The sequence below is a fragment of the Leptopilina heterotoma genome, unplaced genomic scaffold (genome assembly GCF_015476425.1).
Source record: "Leptopilina heterotoma isolate Lh14 unplaced genomic scaffold, ASM1547642v1 Lhet_0, whole genome shotgun sequence".
Taxonomy (NCBI): domain Eukaryota; kingdom Metazoa; phylum Arthropoda; class Insecta; order Hymenoptera; family Figitidae; genus Leptopilina; species Leptopilina heterotoma.
In genome coordinates, this window is record NW_025110811.1 from 2,089,139 (window position 1) to 2,114,933 (window position 25,795).

The 25,795-nt window shown below is 22.2% G+C and overlaps 5 protein-coding genes across 16 annotated transcripts in view; 3 read left to right on the forward strand and 2 right to left on the reverse strand.

Annotated features, from left to right (window-relative positions):
* The window catches only part of LOC122502889 (E3 ubiquitin-protein ligase HECTD1), a 40,943-nt gene extending 37,287 nt beyond the window's left edge, over positions 1–3,656 (forward strand). For all 11 annotated transcript variants that reach the window (XM_043619433.1, XM_043613571.1, XM_043614988.1 and 8 more), the window contains one exon: positions 1,971–3,656. In XM_043619433.1, coding sequence (XP_043475368.1) covers positions 1,971–2,253 — 283 coding nt within the window. In that variant the 3' untranslated portion in view covers positions 2,254–3,656. The remainder of the gene's footprint in view (positions 1–1,970) is intronic.
* A 459-nt stretch (positions 3,657–4,115) lies between these two features.
* LOC122502916 lies at positions 4,116–7,455 on the forward strand. 2 transcript variants are annotated; one of them, XM_043613296.1, is made up of 4 exons: positions 4,116–4,224; positions 6,374–6,547; positions 6,649–6,843; positions 7,049–7,455. In XM_043613296.1, the coding sequence occupies exons 1-4, from the start codon at positions 4,132–4,134 to the stop codon at positions 7,301–7,303; spliced, it is 717 nt and encodes a 238-aa protein (XP_043469231.1). In that variant the 5' UTR covers positions 4,116–4,131; the 3' UTR covers positions 7,304–7,455. The 2 variants fall into 2 exon arrangements, with proteins under 2 accessions (XP_043469231.1, XP_043469301.1); XM_043613366.1 differs by having other exon boundaries at positions 4,203–4,224; positions 6,363–6,547.
* On the reverse strand, positions 7,389–12,264 carry LOC122502844 (malate dehydrogenase, cytoplasmic). The gene is made up of 5 exons (XM_043613176.1): positions 11,961–12,264; positions 11,237–11,432; positions 9,781–10,103; positions 9,289–9,666; positions 7,389–7,647 (listed from the first exon to the last, which is right to left on the reverse strand). Exons 1-5 carry the CDS (start codon positions 11,961–11,963, stop codon positions 7,549–7,551), a joined length of 999 nt encoding a protein of 332 aa, XP_043469111.1. The 5' UTR covers positions 11,964–12,264; the 3' UTR covers positions 7,389–7,548.
* Positions 12,265–13,387: 1,123 nt separating this feature from the next.
* LOC122499150 (polymerase delta-interacting protein 3-like) lies at positions 13,388–19,552 on the reverse strand. Its single transcript, XM_043607337.1, has 6 exons — positions 19,284–19,552; positions 16,370–16,818; positions 16,035–16,243; positions 15,162–15,422; positions 14,846–15,054; positions 13,388–13,979 (listed from the first exon to the last, which is right to left on the reverse strand). The coding sequence occupies exons 1-6, from the start codon at positions 19,352–19,354 to the stop codon at positions 13,910–13,912; spliced, it is 1,269 nt and encodes a 422-aa protein (XP_043463272.1). The 5' UTR covers positions 19,355–19,552; the 3' UTR covers positions 13,388–13,909.
* Positions 19,553–19,946: 394 nt separating this feature from the next.
* LOC122499225 (XK-related protein 4) lies at positions 19,947–23,225 on the forward strand. The gene is made up of 4 exons (XM_043607464.1): positions 19,947–20,385; positions 21,856–22,171; positions 22,259–22,414; positions 22,533–23,225. The coding sequence occupies exons 1-4, from the start codon at positions 20,083–20,085 to the stop codon at positions 23,024–23,026; spliced, it is 1,269 nt and encodes a 422-aa protein (XP_043463399.1). The 5' UTR covers positions 19,947–20,082; the 3' UTR covers positions 23,027–23,225.
* Positions 23,226–25,795: the final 2,570 nt, after the last annotated feature.

A 25,795-nucleotide genomic window follows, 5' to 3' on the forward strand; every position in this document is an offset into this window, starting at 1 on the left:
AATAAAATTCTTCATAGGATTTCAATTATTTTTAATACAATTTTAAATGAATTCCTCCAAAAATGCAATTATTCATCAAAACTTTATTAAAATTCTTTTTAAGAATTCAATTATTTTCACAAAAGATGAAAATTCTTTACAGGAATTCAATTATTTAAAAAAAAAATAATACATCTCTTTGAAAACATTCTTTCAAAAATAATCAGAATTCTTCACAGGAATTCAATTATTTTAGAAAATATTAATAACATTCGTTGCAAGAATTCAATTATTTTCATAATTAATAAAATTCTACAGAGGATTTCAATTATATTTAATACAATTGTAATTTTCTTTCTTTGCAAGCATTCAATTATTTTCACAAATAACAAAATTCTTCACAAGAATTCAATTATTTTACTACAATTGTAATTTCTTTTTAAGCATTTAATTATATTCACAAATAGTAAAAATAATTCACAGGAATTTAATTATTTAAGAAAATATTAATAAAATTCTTGACAAAATTTCAATTATGTTTAAAACTATTGTATTTTTTTCCTCAATAAAATTTAATAATTTTCAAAATTCTTAATAAAAAATTCTCCAAAAGAATTCAATTATTTAAAGAAATTTTAATAAAATCCAATTCAAAAATTCAATTATTTTTTTAAAAAATGAAATTTTCACTGGAATTTAATTATTTTAAATATAATTTTTATAAAATTCTTCTAAAAAAATCACATATTTTTTTAAATTTTGCAAATATTCAATCATTTGCAGAAATAATAAATTTTTTCGAAGGGATTCAATTATTTAAAAAAGTTTTAATAATATTCTATTCAAGAATTCAATTATTTTCAGAAATAATAAAATTGTCGATTTACTGAAAATCATTGAATTCTTGTAAATAGTATTTATAAAAAAAATTGAATTCATTTCAATAATTTTATAAAAATTTTTTGGAAATAATGAAGTTTTTTTTAATAATTTTTACTGACAATTTTGAAAATAATTTGAATTTTAAGAAGAATTTCTTTTAATTTTTCCAAATAATCGTGTTTATTAATTGTAATTAACGCTTTTCCTATTAAATTATGTTAAAATTATTCAATAGAAAATTAAATTGTCTTACACAATTTTATTAGAATTTTTGTAAATAATTACATTTTTTTTTCATTTTTTGAAGAATTTTATTAAATTACGTAAAAATAATGTAATTTTTAAAACTAATTTTAATTGAAAATTTTGAAAATAATTTAAATTTTCAAAGAATTTTGTTAAAAACTTTTAAGAACATTTGAATTCTTTAGAAAAATTTTATTACAATTTTTTAAGGTAATTGAACTTGTTTGAGAAATTTTATTAAAATTATCTTGAATGTTATTGAATTTTTTCCTAGAAATTTTATTAAAATTTATTGAAAATAATTGAAATTCTCAGAAAAATTTTATTATTTACAAAAATAATTGAATTCTTTACAAGAATTTTACAATTTATAAAAATAATTGAATTTTTTGAAGGAATTTTATTAAAAATTTCAAAAATAATGATTTTTTTAAAAACTTTTTATCACAATTGTTGAAAATAATTGAATTTGTTTTAAAATTCTTCAAAATAATTGACTTTATTTAATATTTTTAAAAATAATTGTGTTCTGTCGAGAAATTTGATTTAAATATTGAAAATAATTAAATTTCTCATGGAATTTTATTATTTACCAAACTAATTGAATTCTTTACAAGAATTTTACAATTTTTAAAAATAATTGAACTTTTTGAAGAAATTTTATTAAAAATTTTTAAAAAATGATTTTTTTAAAAAAAAATTTCATCAAAATTGTTGAAAATAATTGAATGAATAATGAAATTCTTGCGACATAAAAAAATAAACGAGAACATAAATTGTATAGTTTTAATTAATTATCAATTGCAGATATTCTATGAATAAATATCTAATAAGAGTCTAATGAATAATTTTCTCGTTTTCAGTCCCGGTTTCCAGAGATTCGTTAATGTCCTATTGTCTCTGACGGGTGCAGAGAGAAAGGCCTTTCTGCAATTTGCAACCGGGTGCTCGGCACTTCCACCCGGTGGTTTATGCAATTTACATCCTAGACTGACAGTTGTAAGGAAAGTCGACGCAGGATCGGGCGGCTATCCATCCGTAAATACGTGCGTGCATTATTTAAAATTACCAGAATATCCAACTGAAGAAATTTTAAAAGAAAGACTCCTCGCTGCAACGCGAGAAAGAGGTTTTCACTTAAATTAAACAAAAAAAGAAGAAAATAAACTTAGTCATCGAATAGAGACACTAAAAAAACAGGAACATTAACAAATTTTCGTTTTGGGTCCTTTTTTTCATTATTTGAGAGAGTGTGACGAAAAAATGAAACACAAGTTTCCGATAGTTCCTGAAATTATTCATTATATACAATATAAAAAATATAGTTAATTTTTTTCACTCTACTAGAACTATTGAAACATGAATTCTCTTCAGTCGCGAACTTTCGTTTTCGAGAGACTTAGTTTTTTTTTTATTTCATGGATTTTTGGAACAAAAAAAAAACAAGCTTTCCACCAATACTAACGAGAGAAAAAAAAGTCTTTGTAATCATTGTTATTTCAAAGATAATGTGATAAACTACATGTGACAAAAAAAGAAAAAAAAAAAAAATTGTCTACAAAACTAGGTAGTATTGTAATATCATTTGTCCTTCAAATGGACTTTGAATTTGAAAAAATTTTATTCTCTACTAATTTTTTAGGTTTACGCAAATTATGAATTAATCATTGTTTCATGTATTATAGGACTTATTGTAATATTTCGTTTACTTTTCAATTTCCTTTCATTCTTCTCTCTTCTTACTCTTTATTTCTCTAAGGGAAAAAAACTTTTTTTTTCTTATCTTGTGTTTCCAGTAGTTAGTCAAAAATTAACTCAGTACTTACAAGTTAGGTTTTTTTTCCTCCTGTGAATTTTATGGTGTTTTTTTCTTTTTTTTTCTCCTTGAAGGAAAAGATTAAAAAATTTGTAGTTTGATTTAAAATTCGTTTTTCTTTCATTTTATGAATGATCATTAAAAAAACATTTAATGTTGGCTTTAAATAAATAAATTACTCGTAGAATTTATTTTTCACTGACTATAATTTTAGTGAATCTTTCCTCTCGAATTATAATAATAATAAAAAAAAATAAAACGTCCGTATCAATGTTTGTCTCTTTAAGGGATTGTATGTTATAAAATTGTATGTTAAAATTTTAACGAAATTTCAAAAATGTTTTGACTTTATTGTCAATATATCTATTCCATAAAGAAAAATTGGATTTTCTTCTTTTTTTCTGAATAAGATTCATGTTTCCTTAGTCTTTTTAAAAAAGCATAAAAAAAATTATTATTGAAAACGAAGTACTTGTGATTTTGTTCGTTTTCGAAGAAAAGAAGAAAAAAAATATTAGTCAAATTAAGCACTTTGTTTGTACGGTAACATACTTAATGCTCACACGGTATATACGACTGTAGATTGAGAGAAAAAAAAATGAAAAAAAAAGAAAAAAAAAGAAAACAATCGTATACCTGTAATTGCATATAGAGGAAAGTTTTAAAGATACATAATATAAATGTGAGAAAATATTAATAAACGATAAACGATGTCGAAATGGAAAAAAAAGATAGTTACTATTTACTGTAAAATAAATTATTATTGATTCTTGGGAGAAGAATAAATGATAAAAATACGTTACACAAGAGTGACTTTTATTTTTGTCCTCTAAAATTTTTAATTGATTTAATATATTGAATCAATTCCAAATGAAAATTTTTTTTCTAGGCATTAAATTATTTTTTCGAAACAAAGAAACAGTTTTTTTATTTTAATTTCAATTGTATTATAATCTTTTGTTATAACGAGTTAAATTGATAAAAATGTATTTCAAGTCGTGTTTTTAATAGTATATTTACTTAATAAAAAAAAAGTTAATTTAAACATGAACATTAACAATTGAATTTTCAAGATCCACGAGTTTTTTAAAAGAATTGTACAAATGGTTCAATTTACTTTAAGCAAATTTATTCAGTTTTGAGAATAGATAAGAAAGTTTACGATAAATAGAAGAATAACGAACGATTAAAGAGAAAAGTTGGTAAAAATGTTTAAATTCTTTGCAGATTTTTCAAAAATTTCTATTTATTTTTGTTTTTATTCATCAATGCACATTTGCATTAATGCACTTTATTTTCCGGTGAGTTACTTTTTTTGTAATCTTCTATATTATTAATCGTTGTATTCCGGTAATCTGTTCGCAGTTTTGAAGTTAGTTGTTTGGTTTTTTGTTTCCTAACTTTTTTAATAATTTTTCTTATCAAATATTTTCAATTTAAAAATTAATGTATTAAAAATCATTTAATTCTTGAAAAGAATTTTGTCAAAAAATTTGAGAATAATTGAATTCGTTCGCAGAATTTTATTATTTATGAAAACAATCGAATTCTTGAGAAAAATTTTATTACAAATTTTTAAAAATCTTAATTAAATTCTTTTAAAGAATTTCTTTGAATTTTCTTTTAAATAATGGAGTTTCTTTAATAAAAATATTGAATTTTATTAAAATTTTTAGAAAATAATTAAATTCTCCTCTGAATTTTATTAAAATTTTTGAAAATAATTGAAATCCTCCGAAGGTTATTATTATTTAAGAAAATAATTTAAATCTTCAAAAGAATTTTACTTTTTTTGAAGATAATTGAATGTTTAGGAAGAATTTTATCAAAATTTTCGGAATTAATTGAAATCATCCAAAGAATTTTATTATTTATAAAAAGTAATTTAATTTTTGCGATGAAATTTACTTCAAGAGGATTTCTTGACCAAAATTTGTTTCAAATTTTTTAAAATAATTGAAATTCTGTAAAGAATTCAATTATTTATAAAAAAAAAGAATTTTTGATAAGAATTTGTTTTAAATTTTTGAAAATAATTGAAATCCTTCGAAGAATTTTATTATTAATGAAAATAATTGAAGTATTCAGAAGAATTTTTTTTTTATGAAGATAATTGAATTTTTAGGAAGAATTTTATTAAAATTCTTGAAAATAATGAAATTTTCAAAAGAATTTTACTTTTCATGAACATAATTGAATTTTTAGGAAGAATTTTATTAAAATTTTTGAAATAAATTGAAATACTTTGAAAATTGTTTATTATTTATGAAAATAATTCAAATCTTGCAAAGATTTGTATTAAATTTTTTGGAAAATAATATATAATTGAATTAAATTCAGTTCAAGAATTTTATCAACATTGTTTTAAATAATATTGAATTCTTTCGTGAAAATGTAATTAAAATTGTATTCAAATTAAATGAAATCTTGGCAAGATTTTTATTAAAATTCTTTAAAATAATTGAATTGTTTTTAAGAATTTATTTTAAATACAATTTTCAAAAAATTCAAAAAATTCTTCTCAAAATTTCAATTATTTTTTTAAATTTTGCAAAAATTCAATTATTTGCAGAAATAATAAATTTTTTCGCAGGGATTTAATTATTTAAAAAAGTTTGAATAATTTTATTCAATTATTTTCGGAAATAATTAAATTTTCGATGTACTGAAAATAATTTAATTCTTGAAAAGACTTTTATTAAAATTCTTTAAAATACTGAAGTTTTTTAAAGAATTTTTACTGAACATTTTTGAAAATAATTTAATTTTATGAAGAATTTCTTTTAAGTTTTCAAAATAATCGTGTCTATTATTAATTGTAATTAATAATGTTCCTATTAAATTATACTAAAATTGTTAATAGAAAGTTAAATTCTTTTAATCAATTTTATTAGAGTTTTTGTAAATAATTACAATTTTTTTTTTTTTTTTTTTGAAAAATTTAATTAAATTTTGTAAAAATAAGGTAATTTTTTAGAATAATTTTAATTTAAAAAATTTTGAAAATAATTAAATATTACAAAGAATTTTATTAAAAATATTTGAGAACAATAAATTGAATTATTTAGAAAAATTTTATTACAATTTTTAAGAATAATTGAACCTGAAGTTTTATTAAAACTGTATTGAAATTAATTAAATTTCTTAGAAGAATTATATTATTTACAAAAATAATTGACTTCTTGACAAAAATTTTAAAATTTATAAAATAATTGAATTTATTTCGAAGAATTTTATCAGAATTGTTGAAAATAATTTAATTTTTATTAAAACTCTTGAAAATAATTGAATTTTTTACCAGAAATTTAATTCAAATTGTATTGAAAATAATTGAATTTCTCAGAAGAATTTTGTTCAAAAAAATTTTCTTCAAAGCTTTTTTTTTGTGCAATTTCTTTTTTACATATTTTCTTTGTACAGTATTTATTTTACCCTACAGTTTATTTTTAGATGAATTTAGTTTTTCCTGAAAATACTAAAATTGGATTAATAGAACTTTGGCGAGATCAGATTTATTTAAGTCAAGATTTTAAATTTCTTTCTATTTCAAAAGAAAATAATTCGACTCTAAATTCTACGGATACAATTTTAAAGTGGAACTTTACAAATGATGAATCTTTAGAGGTATGTATTGAAAAATATCCTTCTTGGAATCATAAAATCCAAATTATAATAATTTATAAATTTTTTTATTGAAATCAATTCTATTCGATCTTTATAAACAGGGACATTTAAACATACGTTTTATTGCTTCTGGAAAAGAAATAGACCAAAATTTTCAATTTTGTCGAATGTACAGTCTAAATACGATTTCACATTTTGGACAAGAATTGTTTATTAATTTATTCGCTAATTTTCAAAAATCATGGTATCGAATACTTTTAGACTTGTTTACAAGTTCACATTGTCCTTTACTGAAAGTAAGTAAATTTTTTTCTTATAATAATTTTATAAAATCAATTTTTTAAATGATTTTTCATTTATAATTTAAGTTCTTTTCGAATATCTGAATTTCAATCTATTTATAAAATATAAATAATTTGAAATCGAGATATTCGAATATTGTTTAAATAAATAATTTGAAATCCAGATATTCGAAAAGAACTTAAAATTTATTATTTTTAGACTGATGACTTTATAAATCCGGCATACATTAAAATGGAACAAATAATTTCGGAAAGAATGGAATGTAACAAAAGAATTAGAGTAAAATTAAACATATTTCGTCGAGGCGATAACATTAATAATAAAGAAATGATAATTCCGCTAATTGCAATAGCCAAATATAATGGAACTATAAAATGTGCCGATGAAAAGCAATCATCTTCATTTTTATTTTATAGAAGAAATGCCTATTTAGCTGATGCATATATAGAATAAATTAATTTTTTTTAATTTGATTTATTTATTAATAATTTATAAAAAAAAATTATTGGAAATGCGGAATAAAATGAAAAACACCATGTCATGTAACACATTTTTTTTTTTACTAATTTTCCAACCAATAATACAACAATAGATATTATACCTAATGAATCTTGAATTACTTTTTACATTAAACTCTGCAATTTTTTTTATAATTTGGATATTGTCAGTGATTCTTTAACAGGTTCTGGACAATCTAGTCACTTTTGTAAAACGTCATTTGCCTCAGCGCGTTCTTCCTGTAACTCTTTCGAGGTTGCATCAAGTTTCTCTTTAGCGAAGTCATTAATCGCCAAATTCTGTAAACAATATTGAACATTAATGAGAAAATTGGTCAAAAATAAATTTTAATTTAACTTTTCAAAAAAAAAAATTAATTCTACAGAATTGTTAATTAAAAATATGAAAAATTCATAATTTTAAAGATTTTAATTTGACATCTTTTCAAAATTTGATCATTTGTAACAATTGATGCTACAATGCTTTTTAATATTCAATTATTATCTAAAATTTTGACTGAAATTTATTCTTAAATCAATTTTTATTAGAAAATTTTACAAGAATTCAATTATTTAAATACAAAAATAAAAAAAAGTTAATGAATAATTGAATGTTTCTCAAAATTGAATTCTCATAAAGAATTATATTGACAAATTTTTAAATAATTGAATTCTGCTTTTAAAGAATTTTAATAAAATTTTTAAAAAAAATTAAATTTTCGATGAAGTTCATTTTAAAAATAATTGAAATCCTGTGAAGAATTTTTATTGTTTTTGAAAATAATTGAATTCCTGAGAAGAATTCTTAAGAATTTTCAAAATAATTAAATTTTTTTGAGGATAATAATTATTATTGTATTAAAAATAATTGAATTCTTGCAACGAATTTTTAAAATATTTTTTCAAATAATTGAATTCCTGAGAAGAATTCTTTATTAAGAGTTTTGAAAATAATTAAATTCTTTTGAGGAAAATAATTACAATTATTGTATTAAAAATAATTTAAATCCTGTAAAGAATTTTTATTATTATTGAAAATATTTGAATGCTTGCAAAGAATTATACGAAGATTTTTTTAAATAATTAAATTCCTGTGAAGAATTTCATTAATAGTGAAAATAATTAAATACTTGCAAAGAATTTTAGCAAAATTTTTAACAACAATTACATTTTTCGAAGAATTCGATTAAAATTGTATTAAAAATAATTGAAATTCGGCGAATTTTATTATTTATGAAAATAATTATTTTCAAATATTTCTGAACTTAATAAAATTTCTTCAAAAAATTTTATTACTTTTGAAAATAATTCAATTGTTGCAATTATTTGTAACTTCTCCAAATTTCAATTTTTTTCAATTCTTCAATAAATCCATTAATTTTTAATAAATAATTAAAAACTTATATATATTGAAAAACTTAACTAGTTGCAGAAGAATTTGAATTATTAAATTTTTCAAAAATCTAAGTTCATTAAAATTTCTGAATAAATTCATTCAAAATTGAAAATTTATAAAATTTCAAATTAAAACCTTTTGAAGTTCATCTATTTATGAAAATTGTAAACGCAACTCTTTTAAAATTCGAATTTAATAGTTTTTGAAGCAAACAAAAAAAAGAGATAAAAATTCAGAATAATTTAATAAATTATATTTAAATATTTAATAAAACAACCTAGTGATAAAATCATATAAATTTATATTTAAATTAATTTATTTAATTTAAATTCTAATTTAAATTCTTCACAGAATTTTCATATGAATTCTAGAAATTTAATGATTAATGTTTCCAGTACTTTTGATAAAAAATCTCTTACTTTCCCCTTATTTCTCTGACCTACTCTACTTTTCCTGATTTTTCCTGAATTCCCTGATCTTTGGCAATCCTGATCATTCTATTAATAGTATTTATTTTATTCGTAGGATTTTCTTTGTCTATTTACCTGCACTATTTTAAATTGTTTATTTTGAATAGTGACTGGGAAGGAGAAGACAACGTCCTTAGGAATTCCATAGCTTCCATCTGAAACAACTCCCATGCTGACCCATTGTCCGGGTTTCGTTCCCATCCACCAGTCTCGCATATGATCACCAGCTGCTTTGGCCGCCGACATAGCCGATGACATTTTCCTGGCCGCTATAACGGCTGCTCCACGTTTCTGAATAGTTTCCAAGAAATTTCCATTCAACCAATCATTGTCATTCACTGCGTCCACAACTGGTTTTGTACCCGATGAGAGTGTGACTGTTGCATGCGCTGCGTCTGGATATTGAGTGGAACTGTGATTTCCCCAAATTATCACATTTTGCACTTTATCGACCTGTTTTTTTTTAAATAATTATCAGTTACTTATTAAAAGCAAATTAACTGATAATTTAATTAAAATTAAATTACCAGTTTCTAATTAAATTAATGGTAATTCTTTGTCAATCACCTGAACACCAAGACGTGCTGCTAAAGCAGCTTGGGCACGATTTTGATCCAATCTCGTCATTGCCGTGAAATTTTCCTTAGGAATCGATGGCGCATAATGAGAGCAAATTAATGCATTTGTATTTGCTGGATTACCAACGACTAAAACTTTTACGTCTTTTCGCGCAAATTGATCGAGTGCTTCGCCTTGTACTTTGAATATTTTCACATTTGCTGACAAAAGATCTTTCCGTTCCATTCCTTGTTTGCGGGGCATTGCACCGACTAAAAATGCAGCTGCAGCATCCTTAAAAGCTTCCGCTGGTTCAGCAGTTGGTAGAACGTCTTTAGAAAACAAAAGTAGAAAAATCAAAACGTTGATTAAAAAAGAAAAATTTTCTAATAACAGGCTTCGTACTCTAATTTTAAAAAATAGCAAAAAGTAGGACAAAGAATGATAAAAGTATTTAAAAAAGTATTAAAAAAATAGCTATCGAAAAATTAAACTTGACTCAATTTTTTTTATAATTTCTTAATTACATTCAAAAATAGAATAATTATTTAAAATAAATATTTAAATACCAATTTATTTTGTCTACAGGAATTAAAATATTTCAAACTATTTCAATGTAACGCATTTTTGAAATTTAACTATTTCTAAAAATTACAAAAGTAATTCTTTCAAAATTCAATCATTTTTTTCTTGAAATTTTTTAATAAAATTATTCAAAACTTTAATCATTATATTTTATTCAATTCTAAATCAATTCTTATTAGAAAGTTCTATAGAACTTTCTAATAAGAATTGATTTATATAATAAATAATTTATCTAAAGAATTGAATATTTCTTAAATTTGAATTCTTATAAAGAACTTTGGCAACATTTTTTTAAAAAATTGAATTTTTACAAAGAATTGCATTAAAATTTCTGATAATAATTAAATTCATTCAAGAAATGTAATTAAAAATGAATTAAAAATAATTATTACACTCTGAGAAATAAATTATATTGAATTTTTTCAAATAATTGCAGTTTTCGAAGAATTTTATTCAAATTTTTAAGAATAATTGCGTTTTTAGAGAAATTAATTTAAAATTATATTATAAATAATTTAAATCCTGCGAAGAGTTTTAATATTAATGAAAATAATTGAATTTTTGTCACCGAACATTAATAAAGTTTTTTAAATAATTGCATTCTTGAGAAGAATTTTGTTATTTATAAAAATAATTGAATTCTTGAGAAGAATTTTTTAAAAATCTGTTTAAATAATTGTTTTTTTTTCGAAAAATATTAGGAAAAGTCTGTTTTAAATAATTGAATTCCTGTGAAATTTTTTTTATTTATATAAATAATTGAATGTTTGTGAAGAATTTCATAAACATTTTTTTTTAAATTATTAAATTCTTTTGGGAATATCTTTTTATTTAAATAGTAGATATTAAAAATTATTGAATTAGGAAAAATTTGTGTTACCTCTCAGGAGAGGAAGTGCCAAATCTTCTAATTCCATAACGACACCCTTCAAAACTTCCATCATCGGAGGAATGTCCAGTAAACGTAAATTAATCGGTTGATTTGGTCCAAAAACGGTGCCAGCTGCCAATTGATACAGCAAAGAATAAGCAATTTGACCTGCTGCTCCCGTGACAACGACATTTATTGGTTCCGCCTTTTTTTAACAAAATAATAAAATATACAAATAATATAAACAAAATTAAGAGGAATAATAATATTTTTATGTACAGAAATACAACAATATCTTCATACAGAAATAAATTATGTATCAATTTTCTAAAATTGTAAATTAAGCAACAATTGTAATTTTCTTTTTATTATCTGTATCAAAAATAAATGAACGTCAATGTTAAATTTCAATTGTTGCATCTACTTTCATAACTTGCTCCAAACCACGTTTTCTGAATTCCAAAGAGTGTAATTAATAATTCAATTAACTAAAATAGATTAATGTAAAATTAATAAAAATTAACACAAGGCTATAAAATATGAATATTCCGAGATATGTTAATTTAACCCGTGATATAGTTAATTACAAATAATCATTAATTAGAACAAGGTTATTCATTACACACTCATATTAAAAATTTATTTTGTAAAAACAAGAAAATTTATACCAAGAATTACCTAAAATATTTCTAAAAATACCATAAAAATAATTAATTTTTTAGAAATAACTCACCATTTTTATGTATTTTCCTCTTCCGGGTGAAAACTAGAAAGAGATTCAAGTTCTAAAGGTCAAATAGATTGTGCTCGTATGATGATGGAGCAATAAATGTGACGTTTTCAAACTGGAAAATAGTTTTCAAAAGACTACATCATCTGGAGGTTAATCTCAAAACACAGACCAATGAAAAACACTTATTGCAAAGCTTTACAAAGTCACGAGTTCTTCGTTCGTGTCTTTTGTGTAATTTAATATTTTCAAATCTCTCAAAATCTCCTTTGATTTCTTCTATATTCTTAATTTTCCTCTTTTTTCTTTATGTAATTTTCAAGAGAATATCAAAAAAATCTATCTCTATGTGGAAAATCGGGAAAATCAATATTTTCCACTCCAGAAACTTTCTCCTGGATTTGACCCATTTATTGAAATAATTTTTCTTCATAAGCTTCAAAAACAATAAATTCGAAGCGATCATTTTTTTCTTTGAAATTCTTACTTGGCAATCAATTGACCTACAATTTTGACAATTAATTAAATGGATAAAATGTTTGGAATTTAAAGATTTTCTTGGCGATATTCCAAATTTTCCAAATTGTTGGGATTTCTAACCTATATTCAATGGCAACCAATCAGAACACGGCATTTACATTGACAGCAAATACCAACATAAGAAAATAAAAATTTAAATTTTGAAAATAATTAAAAAAATAATGTTAATTAAAATAATGTTCAAAATTTTTAATTAAAATTCATCAAAAAATTCGTTAGTTTTTTTAAATTATACAAAAATTCTTTTAAGAAATACAAATATTTTCGAAAAATTACATTAATAAAATATTTTTAAAAACTAATTATTAGAATTGTTTTGTAATCATTTTTTAAAATTCAAAATTTACTTTTTGGGCTTATTAAAATTTTTGAGAAATCATGGTCCTGTTTATAATTAAAATTCTTCAAAAATTTGATCATTTTTATTTATACTTTTCAAAAATTCAATTATTTTTAAAAGATTTTACTAAATTTTAATTGTTTGGAAATTTTTCAAAATTGAAAAACTATTTTAAAATATTTAAAAAAAAATAATTGTAAGAATTTCTTTATTATAATTTTTTGAAAATATTATATCTTAATAACTTAAGAAAAAACTATGGAGAGTCACAATTATTATAAAAAATTGAGTTTATGTATTTAAATAATTGAATTCTAGAAGAACTTTTGGAAAATTCTTTAAATTCATTGATTCAGAGATGAAGTTTAGTTGAAAATTGTAGAAAATAATTAAATTCAGAATTAGAATTCTAAAATTGTAATTTTTAGAAATTATTAAAATTTTCATAAATTTTACGAAAACCTAAAAAAATTCGTGAATTTCCAAATCATCGAAAAAATGTTCATCAATTTCAAATACAAGGTAAATTTGAAATTATTACAAAAATAAGTAGTTTTTTTTCATTTTTACTTTATTTCCAACATTAGATACGTAATATAGCTAAAATAAATTTGTAACAAATTGTTTGATTTCAAAAAAGAAAAACATCCATAAGCAAAAGAAATCTAATTACAAACTAAAAATTAGTGAATAATTTCAAAAATTATAAAATTAATGTATGGAAATATATATATATATATTATGATTTTATGAATGAAAAAAATTTTGCTTGTTTGTTTTTTAAATATTGATTGAATAAAAATTCATAAAAACTAGAACTAAATTAATATTTTTTTTTTCCTTTAAAGAATTGAAATTCTTTAATTTTTTCAAGATCTATACTATAATCTAATCGGTTTCATTATAAATTAAAAAAAAATTCTGATATAAACAAAATTATTTGTGTATATGTATATACAGCTAAAGTTTTGATGTTTCTTGGCTGCAAATTATAAAAACTGTATCGAAAAACTTACTTTCTTAAAAAACAAAAAATGAATTGATTACAAGCACTTTTTCTTGGTTTTGAAAATTAATCTTCGAATAACGCCCTGTGAACTGCTCCTAAACTAGGTTGAACGTATCCAGTACCTCTTCTAGATCTGCAATTAGAATTTAATTTTTAATTTGATTGTAATTATTGTTATTTTTAATAATTGTGCCGCGATCCAAAGAAAAGGAATATAAAATTATTTTAAGGCTGTGTTTATGTTATTTTTACAGTATTTTTTGGAGCACATGATTTCACACAAATTATAATATTCACTTTGTAAATTACAAGCTTTTTTATTTTCAAATATAAATTTAAAAATAATTTCATATCCAAAATATTTAAAATTCACTAATTAAGTACAAAATTAATTATTATTGTTTATATTTTCAAAAATTTTTATATAATTCTTCGCAAGAATTAAATTATTTTTATATAAATAACAACATTCTTTGGAAGAATTAAATTATTTTAATAAATAAAATAAAATAAAATAAAATATAAATAAAAAATAAAATAAAATAAAATAAAATTTTTTGAAAAAATTCAATTGTTTTTAACAAAATTTTAATAAAATTTCACGAAAGAATTCAATTATTTTCTAATTTTTAATAAAATTTCACGAAATAATTAAATTATTTTTGTAAATAGTAATTTGGGTGAAATCATGCGCCCCATAAAACTGTGCACATCACTTGTCGCATAAGAAATGAAGATCTTACGCTTTACGCTCTGTACTTAATTGATTTTGCATCATTTCGACACCAAATCAGCAAGAAAATTGACTCATCTGGTTCTAATATAATGCTAAAATACGCCATTTTTTTATTAAAAGGATCCTCTTTGTGTGCTTTCATTTTAAAAATGCAAATGTAAAAATATTTGTTAGGAACCTTTTTTTGGAGCGGGTCACAATTTATAATTTTTAGTGTAACTAAAAATAGACAAAGTTTAGGAAAACGAAATTCGATTATTTACTCTGTTAATGGTCTGACCGCTGGTCCAGTAGGATTGTTTCTTGGTCTCGCATTGACTAATAAACATTTCATAGGATGTCCATCAAGTTGCCTGTTGTGATAGGTCTCAACCGCTTTTGTTGCGTCTTTTAAAGTCTTATAAATAACTTCCGCAGTTCCTGGACGCACTAATCTAGACACAAGCAGTTCTCCAACATCTTCAAAGAGTTCCTAAAAAGAAATTTTCAATTCAAGTATTTTAAAAAGTAAATTTTCTCATTTTTTTGTTTTTACATTCTCATCTCATGAAAAGGTATTTTATTAGACAATAAAAATACCTTAATGTCTTCTTGTGTGACATTTGGCTGTAAATTTGACACTACAATTCGATAACCTGTGGTGTGTGTGGTAATCATTTTCTGTTGAGGCGCTGCAATAGTTCGTGACTTGACTGGAGAAGTGTCAAGTCGAGCTTTTATTCCAACTTCCCTGTGACTTCTTGAATCATAATATTTACTATCGCCAGCATTATCTGACAAAATGGTTCTCGATTTTGATCCAAATGACCACTCCTCCCTGTACGAATTAGCAGGTTTAGACTGAAAGAAAGAGAGTAGAAAAATTTAGAATTGTAAACGATATAATTCAGTCTTCGCACTCGATAATTACTTTTAGAAAATGTATCAAAAAGTAGCCTTAAGACTGATTCAGTATTTTTCTGATTTACATAAAAAATATTTACTTTCCTTTTATTCTGTTAATAACTTCAATTCTCAGTTTTTCTAAAGTTCAATTATTTTCCAATTTTTTGTTCAAATTCATCAAAAAGACTTCATCAAAAATTATTTAAAAATAATTTTTAATAGTGAGAAAATAAAATTCTTTACAATATAAAATTTATTTCAATTAAATTTAACAAAATCTTGAATCAATTGCAAATTTAATTTAATCTTTTTAAATAATTTAAGGGAATTTTACTGAATTCAAAAAATTTTAATTATAATTTATCAAAAGACTAATATTTTTTTTCATAATTTCTTTGTAAAGAATTGTAATAAAATTTTTTAGAATAATAGCAGATCGTAAAAAAAGTACTAAATAGTAGGTTTTAGTAAATGAGTACGAATCCTGTACAATTATAATTATAATAACTATATAATTATTTATTTAATGTTTCAAATGTTATTCATAAAAAAATAAAAATGACTTACCATTGAGGTGTGGGCAATAACTTTAAAGTCTCTTGGTCTCTCTGATTCCTGTTTTCTGGCCACTGAATTTTTCCCTAACGAACTCGAAGGTTTAACCCACGTATATGGTGTTGCTGGTTTAATGTTAAAAACAGGAGGCGGTGGTGGAAGTGACGGAGCATACTCATTATTAACAGTTCTCCTCAATGGCGGTGAATCCATTATATAATCTAATAGTAAACACAATAAATAAAATCTCATCTAATAAATAATAAAATAAAAACAAAATGTATATTATATTGAATAAAATAATGAAAAAAATCTATCTAGAGAGAAAGAATATGAAATATTCATACCATCGTCAAATTCCATTGATATGTTATTAACATAATTCGGCTCCAATGGTGGTCTGAATCCCACTGTTCTCCTCGATTGTTGTACAAAAGTATTTGGCACACTATGAGAAATATCATTGAATTGTGGTACTTTATTTGTTGATAGTGTAATTCTACCATTACGACCAGTTTTCCTTGCAATCGATAAGAATGGATCAATTTTCTTAAATTGTGTCGCTCTTAATTTATCGATTTTCAATCGTGCATCACTTTGTTTAGCGATCTCGGCTAATTTATCACGAGCATCAGTCATCTTCAGTCTATTCTTTTGAATTATTTTAAATCTAGCATCTGTAACGCCTCCATTTCCACGTCCACGAATTGATCCATTAATACGAGCGCCTCTATTTTGGGTAATTCCACGACCATGGACTCCACCACCTCTCGTTGGTACTGTTCCATGTCGACCACTGAAATTCAATTTTGTCTTTAGAAAGAAAATAAATCTACTTTTTCCCTGACTCGAAAAAATATTCTGATTCAGTCTAAAAAATTATTACGCAGAAAAATATTCTACAACTTCTTTTTTAAATAAATATTTAATTATTATTTTTTCATATAAGAATTAAGATTTTCGAAAATTTCAAATTCAAATATCTCAACTTTTTTTGAAATTGAACAACATATAAGAACAACTTATAAACTTGTATATTATAAAAATATTGTAACTGTAAATTCTTAAAAATTATTTTCATTATTTCAATTTAATTATTATTTTCTAGAATTTTTAACTAAAATTCTTCTTTAAATCTATCATTTTTAATAATTTTTCGAAAAAGTTCTTTGAGAATTTTCAAATCCATTTGTACAATTCAATTTTACGAAATTTCGATTATTCGGAAATTCTTCAATCAAATATATATTAGAAAATAAAAACTTCAAATAACTTTTAACAAAAATTCAATAAAACTTTTTTAAAAAAAAATTAAATCTACATAATTTTTAGTTAAAAGTATGAAAAATTTAAACTTTTAAAGATTCTAATTTGAAACCTTTTCAAGATTCAACTATTTCTAAAAATTCACAAATTTTTTCTCTAAATTTGATTTAGTAAAAATGTTTATTACTAATTGGAAATAGTGACTGACTTTTTGCTTTCGAATTAGTAAATTCGAGAGTAAATTTTACTATTAAATTAGTAGAAACGACTATTTATTAGTAAAATCTGCTAATTCCAAAGCAAAAAATTAGTCAATAATTGAAATAAGTAAACATTTATACTAATTCAAATTTATTGAGTTTAATATTCAATTATTATTTAAAATTTTAACTAAAATTTATATTTGATTGAATTTCTGCGAAGAATTTTATTATACTTTTGAAAATAATTGAATTCTTGAGATGAATTTTATTAAAATTTTTTTAAATAATTGAAATCCTGTGAAGAATTCTTTTAATTATGAAAATAATTGAATTCTTGCAAAGAATTTTTTAAAATAATTGAAATCCTGTGAAGAATTTTATTATAATTATGAAAATAATTGAATTCTTGAGACGAATTTTATTAAAATTTTTTAAAATAATTGAAATCCTGTGAAGAATTTTATTAATTATGAAAATAATTGAATTATTGTAACGAATTTTATTAATATTTTAAAAAATAATTGAAATGTTGTAAAGAATTTTATTAATTAGAAAAATAATTGAATTCTTGCAAAGAATTTTATTTAAATTTTTTTAAATAATTAAACTTTCTTGAAGAAAATAATTATAATTGTATTAAAAATAATTGAAATCCTATAAAGAATTTTGTTAATTATGAAAATAATTGCAACGAATTTTATTAACATTATTTCAAATAATTGAAATCCTGTAAAGAATTATATTAATTTTGAAAACAATAGAATTTTTGCAACGGATTTTATTAATCATTGAATTGAGAAAAGATTTGAAAAATAATTGAAATTTTAGCAAGAATTTTATTAAAATTTTTGAAAATAATTTAATTCTTTCAAGAAATTTAATTAAAAATGTAGGTATTAATAATAATACTTAATTAAATTCTAATTAATAAATTATAGCAAAGTTTTTTAAAATAACTGAATTCTTTCGGTGAATTTTAATAAAAATTTTAAAAATTACATTTTTGAGGAATTTTATTAAAATTGTATTAAAAACAAAAGAAATTCTGCGATGAGTTATTATTTACGAAAAGAATTAAAAACCTATAAAGAATTTAATTATTTATATGAAAATAATTGAAAACCTATAAAGAATTTCATTATTTATATGAAAATAATTGAAAACCTATAAAGAATTTTATCATTTATATAAAAATAATTGAATCCATGTAAAAAATTTGATTATTTATGAAAATGATTCAATTATTGCGAAAAAATCTATAAAAAATTTGTAACTGCTCCAAAATTCAATTTCTTTTAATATTTCTAACTAAAATTATTAATTGAAATTAGATTTAAAGAATAAGCACAATAACTTTAGAAAACAATAATTTTCCCGGATTCCGATTAAATTTCTCTGACTTTTACAGGCAACGCTGTTATTGAAAAGAAAAGTATCAAAAGTTTATTTATATACCATTTATACTAATAAATAAAAACACAAAACAACATTAAAAATAACCTAACAAATTTGCTTATATTTTACAGAAAAATAAATGCAATAATTTATTCTTGAATATCAGAAATTTTGAAGATACACAATAACAATGTTAACAACTAACTTGTAACTATTTTATTCAGTTTATATGTTCAGTGAATTTACTGCGACAAAATTGTTGTTCAACAATATTTGTATGCACAAACAAATAACATCTAAATGTTTCACATGAAAAGTATTTCAATTTAATAAAAAGCGACTGCGCATATTTACCGAATAGAAAGTAAATAATGGAAAAAATAAACACTTTTCTTACCCTCTGCCTTTCATTGCTGATGGTTTTGATTTTTTAATTATGTCATCCAAGCTCATTCCAGTGTCGGCCATGCCTTCTTGAAAAATATTCTAATGACGTTTTGCATTTATAATAAATATAACGTCTTACGTAGAGGAAAAATAATATAAAACAAGAATGGAAAAATACAAAAATATATAATAATAATTATTTTAAAAGTAAAAATATTAAAAACCACAGTAATTAAAGATGAAGTGAAAACATGGGAGTCTACAAACAGGAAATAGTCTCCTTTTTGGACAAGTTTCTCTCCTTCTGATTTTCAAAATGGCGGCAAAGTTGATTTTGATGTTTGAAAAATTAATTTTAATAAAAAATAATAATTTAGTATTGTTTATAAAATATATAAGAAAATCACTAATCAAAATTACTATGTTTTTTATAATATTATTCTTCTTTTAATAGTTATTTGTTCCTTAATCCTAGAATTGTAATATTCATAAAGGTCGATTCACAGGTTGGCATTCGTCTCTCTTCCACCTTTATAAAAAGCAATGAGAAAGACAAAGAAAGATATAGAAAGCATAATGTAAATATTTCCCAGCCGTTAATTGGATGGATTTTTGAAAAAAAATAACCAATCAGAGAACGCGTCACAAATGCCAAACAACAAGAAGCGTCTTTTTTATTTTCTGTTGAGTTTCCAAACTCTGTGTTTACAGTTGTTTGTTTACTGCTTGTTTTTTTCGTAGTAGTTAGTGCATTTTTTATTTAATTGCTTAAAATTAGTAGTAGATTTTTACAAAAATCATAATAAATAATGACTTGTGAAAAATTAAGTAACGCGGAGGAGATGGAAATTGAAGAATCTCCGTGTTCGACGGCAAAATTGGATGTGACTGACATGCCATCGAAAAAAGCAAGAGTTTCCAATTGTGATGTGTTTTTTCTTGTTATGCCAATAATTACCCACATTATTGACATTATTTCTGATATTAATGTCGCTCGGCATTATATTGTCATTAATGAGTACAGTTATTTTGCGAGCACAATTATTGTTATCTTAGTTCCATCTCTCATAAACAATGCCGTTAGCTATAGAATGCGTCAACAAGATCGAGAGGTAATTAATCTGATTTATTCCTTTGTTTTTTGGTCTCATTGTGTTAAAAATATTACTTGGTACACAGTAGATCTTACTCCTTATTTCCTAATTTTATTTGCTTACTATTTAATTACTCGTTTTTAATTACTACCACTTTTTGAATTATTTATTACTACTACAGGCTTTGCACTCATCTACTAACTAAAACCTACTAGTTACTATTTTTTTACGTTTTTCTATAATTTTGATAATTTTTTTAAATTTGTGACACTTGAAGCTATTTTTTTCTATTTTTTTTAGAATTTTCACTCCTTTAAATCCCCTAATAATAAAAATAGAAAAACTATTCTCAAAAATTTTAATAAAACTCTTAGAAACAATTCAACAACTTTAATAAAATTCTTTGAAAAGATTCAATTCTTTTCAAAACTTTTAAGAACATTTTTTTAGCGAGAATTCAATTATTTTCCCAAATAATGAAATTCTTCGCTGAAATTCAATTAATATTAATAAAATTCGTTGCAAGAATTCAATTATTTTCATAATTAATTCAATTCTTTACAGGATTTCAATATCCTTTAATACTATTTTTAATGAATTCATCGAAAAAATGCAATTATTCTTAAAAATTTTATTAAAATTCGTCGTAAGGTTTCAATTAATAAAAAAAAAAATAATAAAGTTCTTTGCAAAAATTCAATTATTTTTCCAAATAATGAAATTCTTCGCCAATATCAAATTATTTTAAAGAAATTTTAATAAAATTCGTTGGAAGAATTCAATTATTTTTATTCGCAAAAAGTCAATTATTTTCTTAATAAAACTCATAACAGGATTTCAATTGTTTTTAATACTATTTTGAATGAATTTCTCGAAAAATGCAATTATTTTAAAAACTTTTATTAAAATTCTTTGAAAGAATTAATTTTTTTTAAATTTTAATAAAACTAAAAAACTTTAAAAATTCAATTTTAAAAAATAATCAATTATTAATTATTTAATTAATTATTTATTTTTGTATTTATGTAATTGAATTCTCGTAGATTTTTCTTATAAAGATTTATTCAAAAATAAATTTCATTAAAAATTTTAGATACATTCAAAAAAGATTAAATTAATTTTCTAATTATTTGGAAATTTTTGTCAAATTTAATTGAAATAAATCGAATTTTATTTTTCACTTTTAAAAATAGTATTTTTGAGGAATTTAAAATTTAAATTTAGAACTTAATAATTGGATTTTTTTCAAAAAGTTTCGAATTGAAGTTATTAGCAAAAAATTAGAAAAAAGTAAATATTTTTGATGAAAATTAGAAAAAATATCGAAAACAACTTTTTTTGTTGTAAAAATTTTTTTATAGCTACTTTTTGACTACTTATTTTAGACTTAAAGATACTTTTTTTTAAAAATTAATTATCCTGCTACTGGTAAAACTATTTGAAGGAATTATGTTTTTCTTTAAAAATTTTGGTCTTTTTTTTCTTTAGAAACTTTTGGAAACTTCCTCGGAGGAGAAACGACCTTGGAATTGTTCGCGAATATTTGGAACAATATCGTCAATAATATTCCAAGTTGCTCCATTGAGACGTTATTGGACTGCCTTGAGATATGGTTTGGCATCGAGAAAATGTCAAAAATCAGAAGACACTGCTGGACAAAAGCAGAATTATTTGAGAATGGTTAAGGAAAATGAGGACATTGCACTGATAACGATTTTAGAATGTTTTTTGGAAACGGCACCTCAACAAGTGCTACAGTGTGCAATTATTTTGACAAACTACCAAGGCCAATTCTCAATTACTTGTAATTTCAAATAATTAATTTATATTAATATTATTTTCTAATTTTTGATTTATTGTGAATTTTTAAGAATTTTTTCCTCTTTTCCAGTGATACATCAAATTTTATGCATTGTGAGTTCTTTCATTAGCATGGGATGGTCAATGGCATCTTATAATTGCAGTATTCGTTTAGCTCAGAATGATAAGTTGAATATTGGAAATACTGGAACTGTTTTACAATTTTTGTGGCATCTTTTGATTACAGGTATGATTTTAATGTGAACAAATTTTTCAATTTAATTTTCAAATTCAAGTTTTAAATTCATTTTTTAAATTCAATTTTCAAATCCAATTATTAAAAAAAAAATGTGTCTTAATTTCAGTTTCAAGAATCATAACATTTGCGACAACATTGATGTTGTCAACAGTGTGCACGATAATTTTCATTGTTGTCCATTGGTTTTCGATGACAATGTGGATAATCAAGGATTCTCATGGCACAACGGAATTTTGCAGAAATCGTGAGAAACCACCACACGCAAATCTATCTCTAATTGAACGTTTTAATTCAACATGTTTTTCATTTTTATTTGGTTTCGTTTACAATTTTGCGTACGTAAATTTTGACGAGAGCAGTACGTACATGAGACATTTTATTTATTATACCGTATGTATTATCGAGAATATGATAGTCTGCGTGCTTTTCATTTTAACACCATCACAGAGAACAATTTGTTTCTGTTTAAATGGTATTTGCTATAATTGCGTTCTTCCAATTTTATGTCTTCTTCCATATGTTATCGGTGTTGCGATAATGATCACTTACTATCTCTTCTTTCATCCTTCAAGACGACAAAAGGTTTTAAGGGAACCTTAGACTTTTCGTTTATAGTTAATCCAACGATGCTATATTGAATATTTTATTGCATAGAGTTTTTACTACACAAGCAGAGTTGCCACAGGTCAGGGAAATCAAGGAAAGAAATTTAATTATGTTTCGAAATTTTTTGTTTTTAAATTCGAGACAAATTTTCAATTATCTTTATAAATAATACAATTTTATAAATTTCTGTGAAATTCAATTATTTTCAAAAAATTTTAATACAATTCTATAAATTTCTCTGAAATTCAATTATTTTCAAAAATTTTAATACAATTCTATAAACTTCTCTGAAATTCAATTATTTTAAAAAATTTTAATAAAATTCTTGGCCAAATTTCAATTATATTAAAAAGAAAACATTCCACAATTTAATGATTTTCAATATCTACTATTTTAATAAAATTTTCCAGAAGAATTCAATTATTTAAAAAAAATTTTTGATAAAATTCTACGCAAATGTTAAATTATTTTCATAAATAATAAAAATTTCACAGGAATTTAAGTATTTACAAATTTTTTTTACAATTTTCTTCTTAAGAATTCAATTATTTTCATAAATAATAAATTTCAATTATTTTTAATACTAGTTTAATCAAATTCCTCGAAAAATTAATTATTCTTAAAATTTTTATTAAAATTCGTAGAAAGGATTCAATTGTTTAAAAAAAAATAAAGTTCTTCCCAAGAATTCAATTATTTTTAAAAAGTAAAATTAAAGAATTCAATTCTTATTATAAATTATAAAATTCTTCTCAGGAATTCAATTATTTTCAAAAATTAAAGAAACAAATTAAGAATTCAATACAAAAATTAGAACATTAGAGAATATTTAAAGAATTAAATACAAAATTTAGAACATTAAAGAAAAATATTAAAGAATTCAATTATTTTTACAAATAATAAAATTCTTCTCAGGAATTCAATTATATTGAAAAATTTTAATAACTTTCGTTGGAAGATTTAAATTATTTTCTTAAATAATAAAACTCATCGCAGGATTTCAATTGTTTTTAATAAAATTTTTAAAGAATTTTTTTAAAAATTCTATTACAATTCTCTACAAACATTCAATTATTTTCACAAATAATGAAAATCTTCGCAGAAATTCAATTATTTAAAAAAATATTAATAAAATTCTTTACAAACATTTCAATATTTTCACAAACAATAAAAATTCTTCACAAGAATTCAATTATTTCAAGAAAAAATTAATAAAATTCAATTATTTTCAAGGATAATGAAATTATTCGCGGGAATTTGATTATTTTCAGGAATTTTGTATAAAAATCTTCGGAAAAAATTCAATTATTTAAAAAGAAAATTAACAAAATTCGTAAGAATTCAATTATTTTTATAAATAATAAAATTCTTCTCAGGCATTCAATTATTTTCAAAAATTTAAGAAATTTTAATAAAAATCTTCACAAGAATTTAATTATTTTTAAAAATTATAAAATTATTCGCTTGAATTTAATTATTTTTAGAAATAATAAAACTCTTCTCAAAAATGCAATTAATTGAAAAAATATTAATAAAATTCTTTGCAAGAATTCAATTATTTTCATAATTAATAAAATTCTTTACAGGATTTCAATTATTTTTAATACAATTGAGGGGCTGGATGCTATAATGTGTTACGCGCCATGTTAAGTGAATGGCGCGTAACACATTATAGCATCCAGCCCCTCAATTTTAAATGAATTCCTCGGAAAATGCAATTGTAGCATGAATTTTTAGAAATCATTGAATTTTAAAAAAGTTTCAAATCAAAATCTTCTAAATAAACTCAAAATTTTGTCGGGAAATCAGTGGAGAAGTTAGGGAATAACAAAATTAACCTCTTGTGGCAACTCTGACAAGAAAGTTTTTTTTCTTTATCACTTATATATAGCATTGATTTTATATAATTTCTTTATTTATATAAAAAAAATAATATAGTATTGAATTTATTGTTCGTATTGAATTTATTATATTGATAGTATTAAATTTATTGATATATAATTAATATTATAGATTTATAATATTAAATGTATTAATATATTTTTATATTAAGCAAATAGATTATAATATTATAAATTATACGACAATTATCACTATTCTTTCGAGAATTGTAATTTGCAAGAGAATTAAATTATTAGAATTTGGTTTTTAAATTGATATTATAATTATGTAAATTCACAATTCTCTTATCTCTTAACTTCCGTTAAATTCGGAGATAAAAATTAGAAAAAATTTACAATTTCTTTCATGCATTCGAGTTTCGAGATAATATTGAGTTATCTCCTTTTTTTGAATTAGCAGTTTTTTATGTTTCCGAACTTTTTTAGAAAACACGTCGCAATATACTTGATGTTTATTTTTTGTCGGTGATAATTTTCGTAATTTTCGCTGGACGCTAAATCATTGAATTGTGCCTTAAGGGTTGTGCTTTTTTAGAAAGGAATTTGTCAGAATACTCAAATATTTTATTTTTAATTGTACTTAAATATTATCGAAACCTGCGTCTTTCAAGGGCGATCTGTACAAGAAAATCGAATATTAACATTCGGTACTATTTTAATTTTAAGTGAGGAAAATATGACTGATTTTTCATTATTATATTTTGTAATAGATTTTCTATGGTTCTTTTTTTATTTTAATGTATATTTTCTATCTCTACTGAAACTGGGTGTGATAATAAATATTTGTACTTTTATCACAATTTTTTCTTGTTTTTATTTCTATTCATTTGAAAGGGTGGAGAAATAATTTAATACCCTTGTG

Bases quoted from the DNA above. Each gene is read 5' to 3' on its own strand.
- LOC122502916 (XM_043613296.1), top strand. From the start codon at position 4,132: ATGTTTAAATTCTTTGCAGATTTTTCAAAAATTTCTATTTATTTTTGT. The intron at 4,225-6,373 runs GTGAGTTACTTT...GTTTATTTTTAG, and splicing joins TTAATGCACTTTATTTTCCG to ATGAATTTAGTTTTTCCTGA. The intron at 6,548-6,648 runs GTATGTATTGAA...CTTTATAAACAG, and splicing joins CAAATGATGAATCTTTAGAG to GGACATTTAAACATACGTTT.
- LOC122502844 (XM_043613176.1), bottom strand. The intron at 10,104-11,236 runs GTAACACAAATT...TGTTTTCTAAAG, and splicing joins GGCACTTCCTCTCCTGAGAG to ACGTTCTACCAACTGCTGAA. The intron at 7,648-9,288 runs GTAAATAGACAA...TATTGTTTACAG, and splicing joins AACAATTTAAAATAGTGCAG to AATTTGGCGATTAATGACTT.
- LOC122499150 (XM_043607337.1), bottom strand. From the start codon at position 19,354: ATGGCCGACACTGGAATGAGCTTGGATGACATAATTAAAAAATCAAAA. The intron at 16,244-16,369 runs GTATGAATATTT...GTTTACTATTAG, and splicing joins ATCAATGGAATTTGACGATG to ATTATATAATGGATTCACCG. The intron at 15,055-15,161 runs GTATTTTTATTG...ATTTCTTTTTAG, and splicing joins TCACACAAGAAGACATTAAG to GAACTCTTTGAAGATGTTGG.
- LOC122499225 (XM_043607464.1), top strand. From the start codon at position 20,083: ATGACTTGTGAAAAATTAAGTAACGCGGAGGAGATGGAAATTGAAGAA. The intron at 20,386-21,855 runs GTAATTAATCTG...TTTTTTCTTTAG, and splicing joins TGCGTCAACAAGATCGAGAG to AAACTTTTGGAAACTTCCTC. The intron at 22,415-22,532 runs GTATGATTTTAA...TCTTAATTTCAG, and splicing joins GTGGCATCTTTTGATTACAG to TTTCAAGAATCATAACATTT.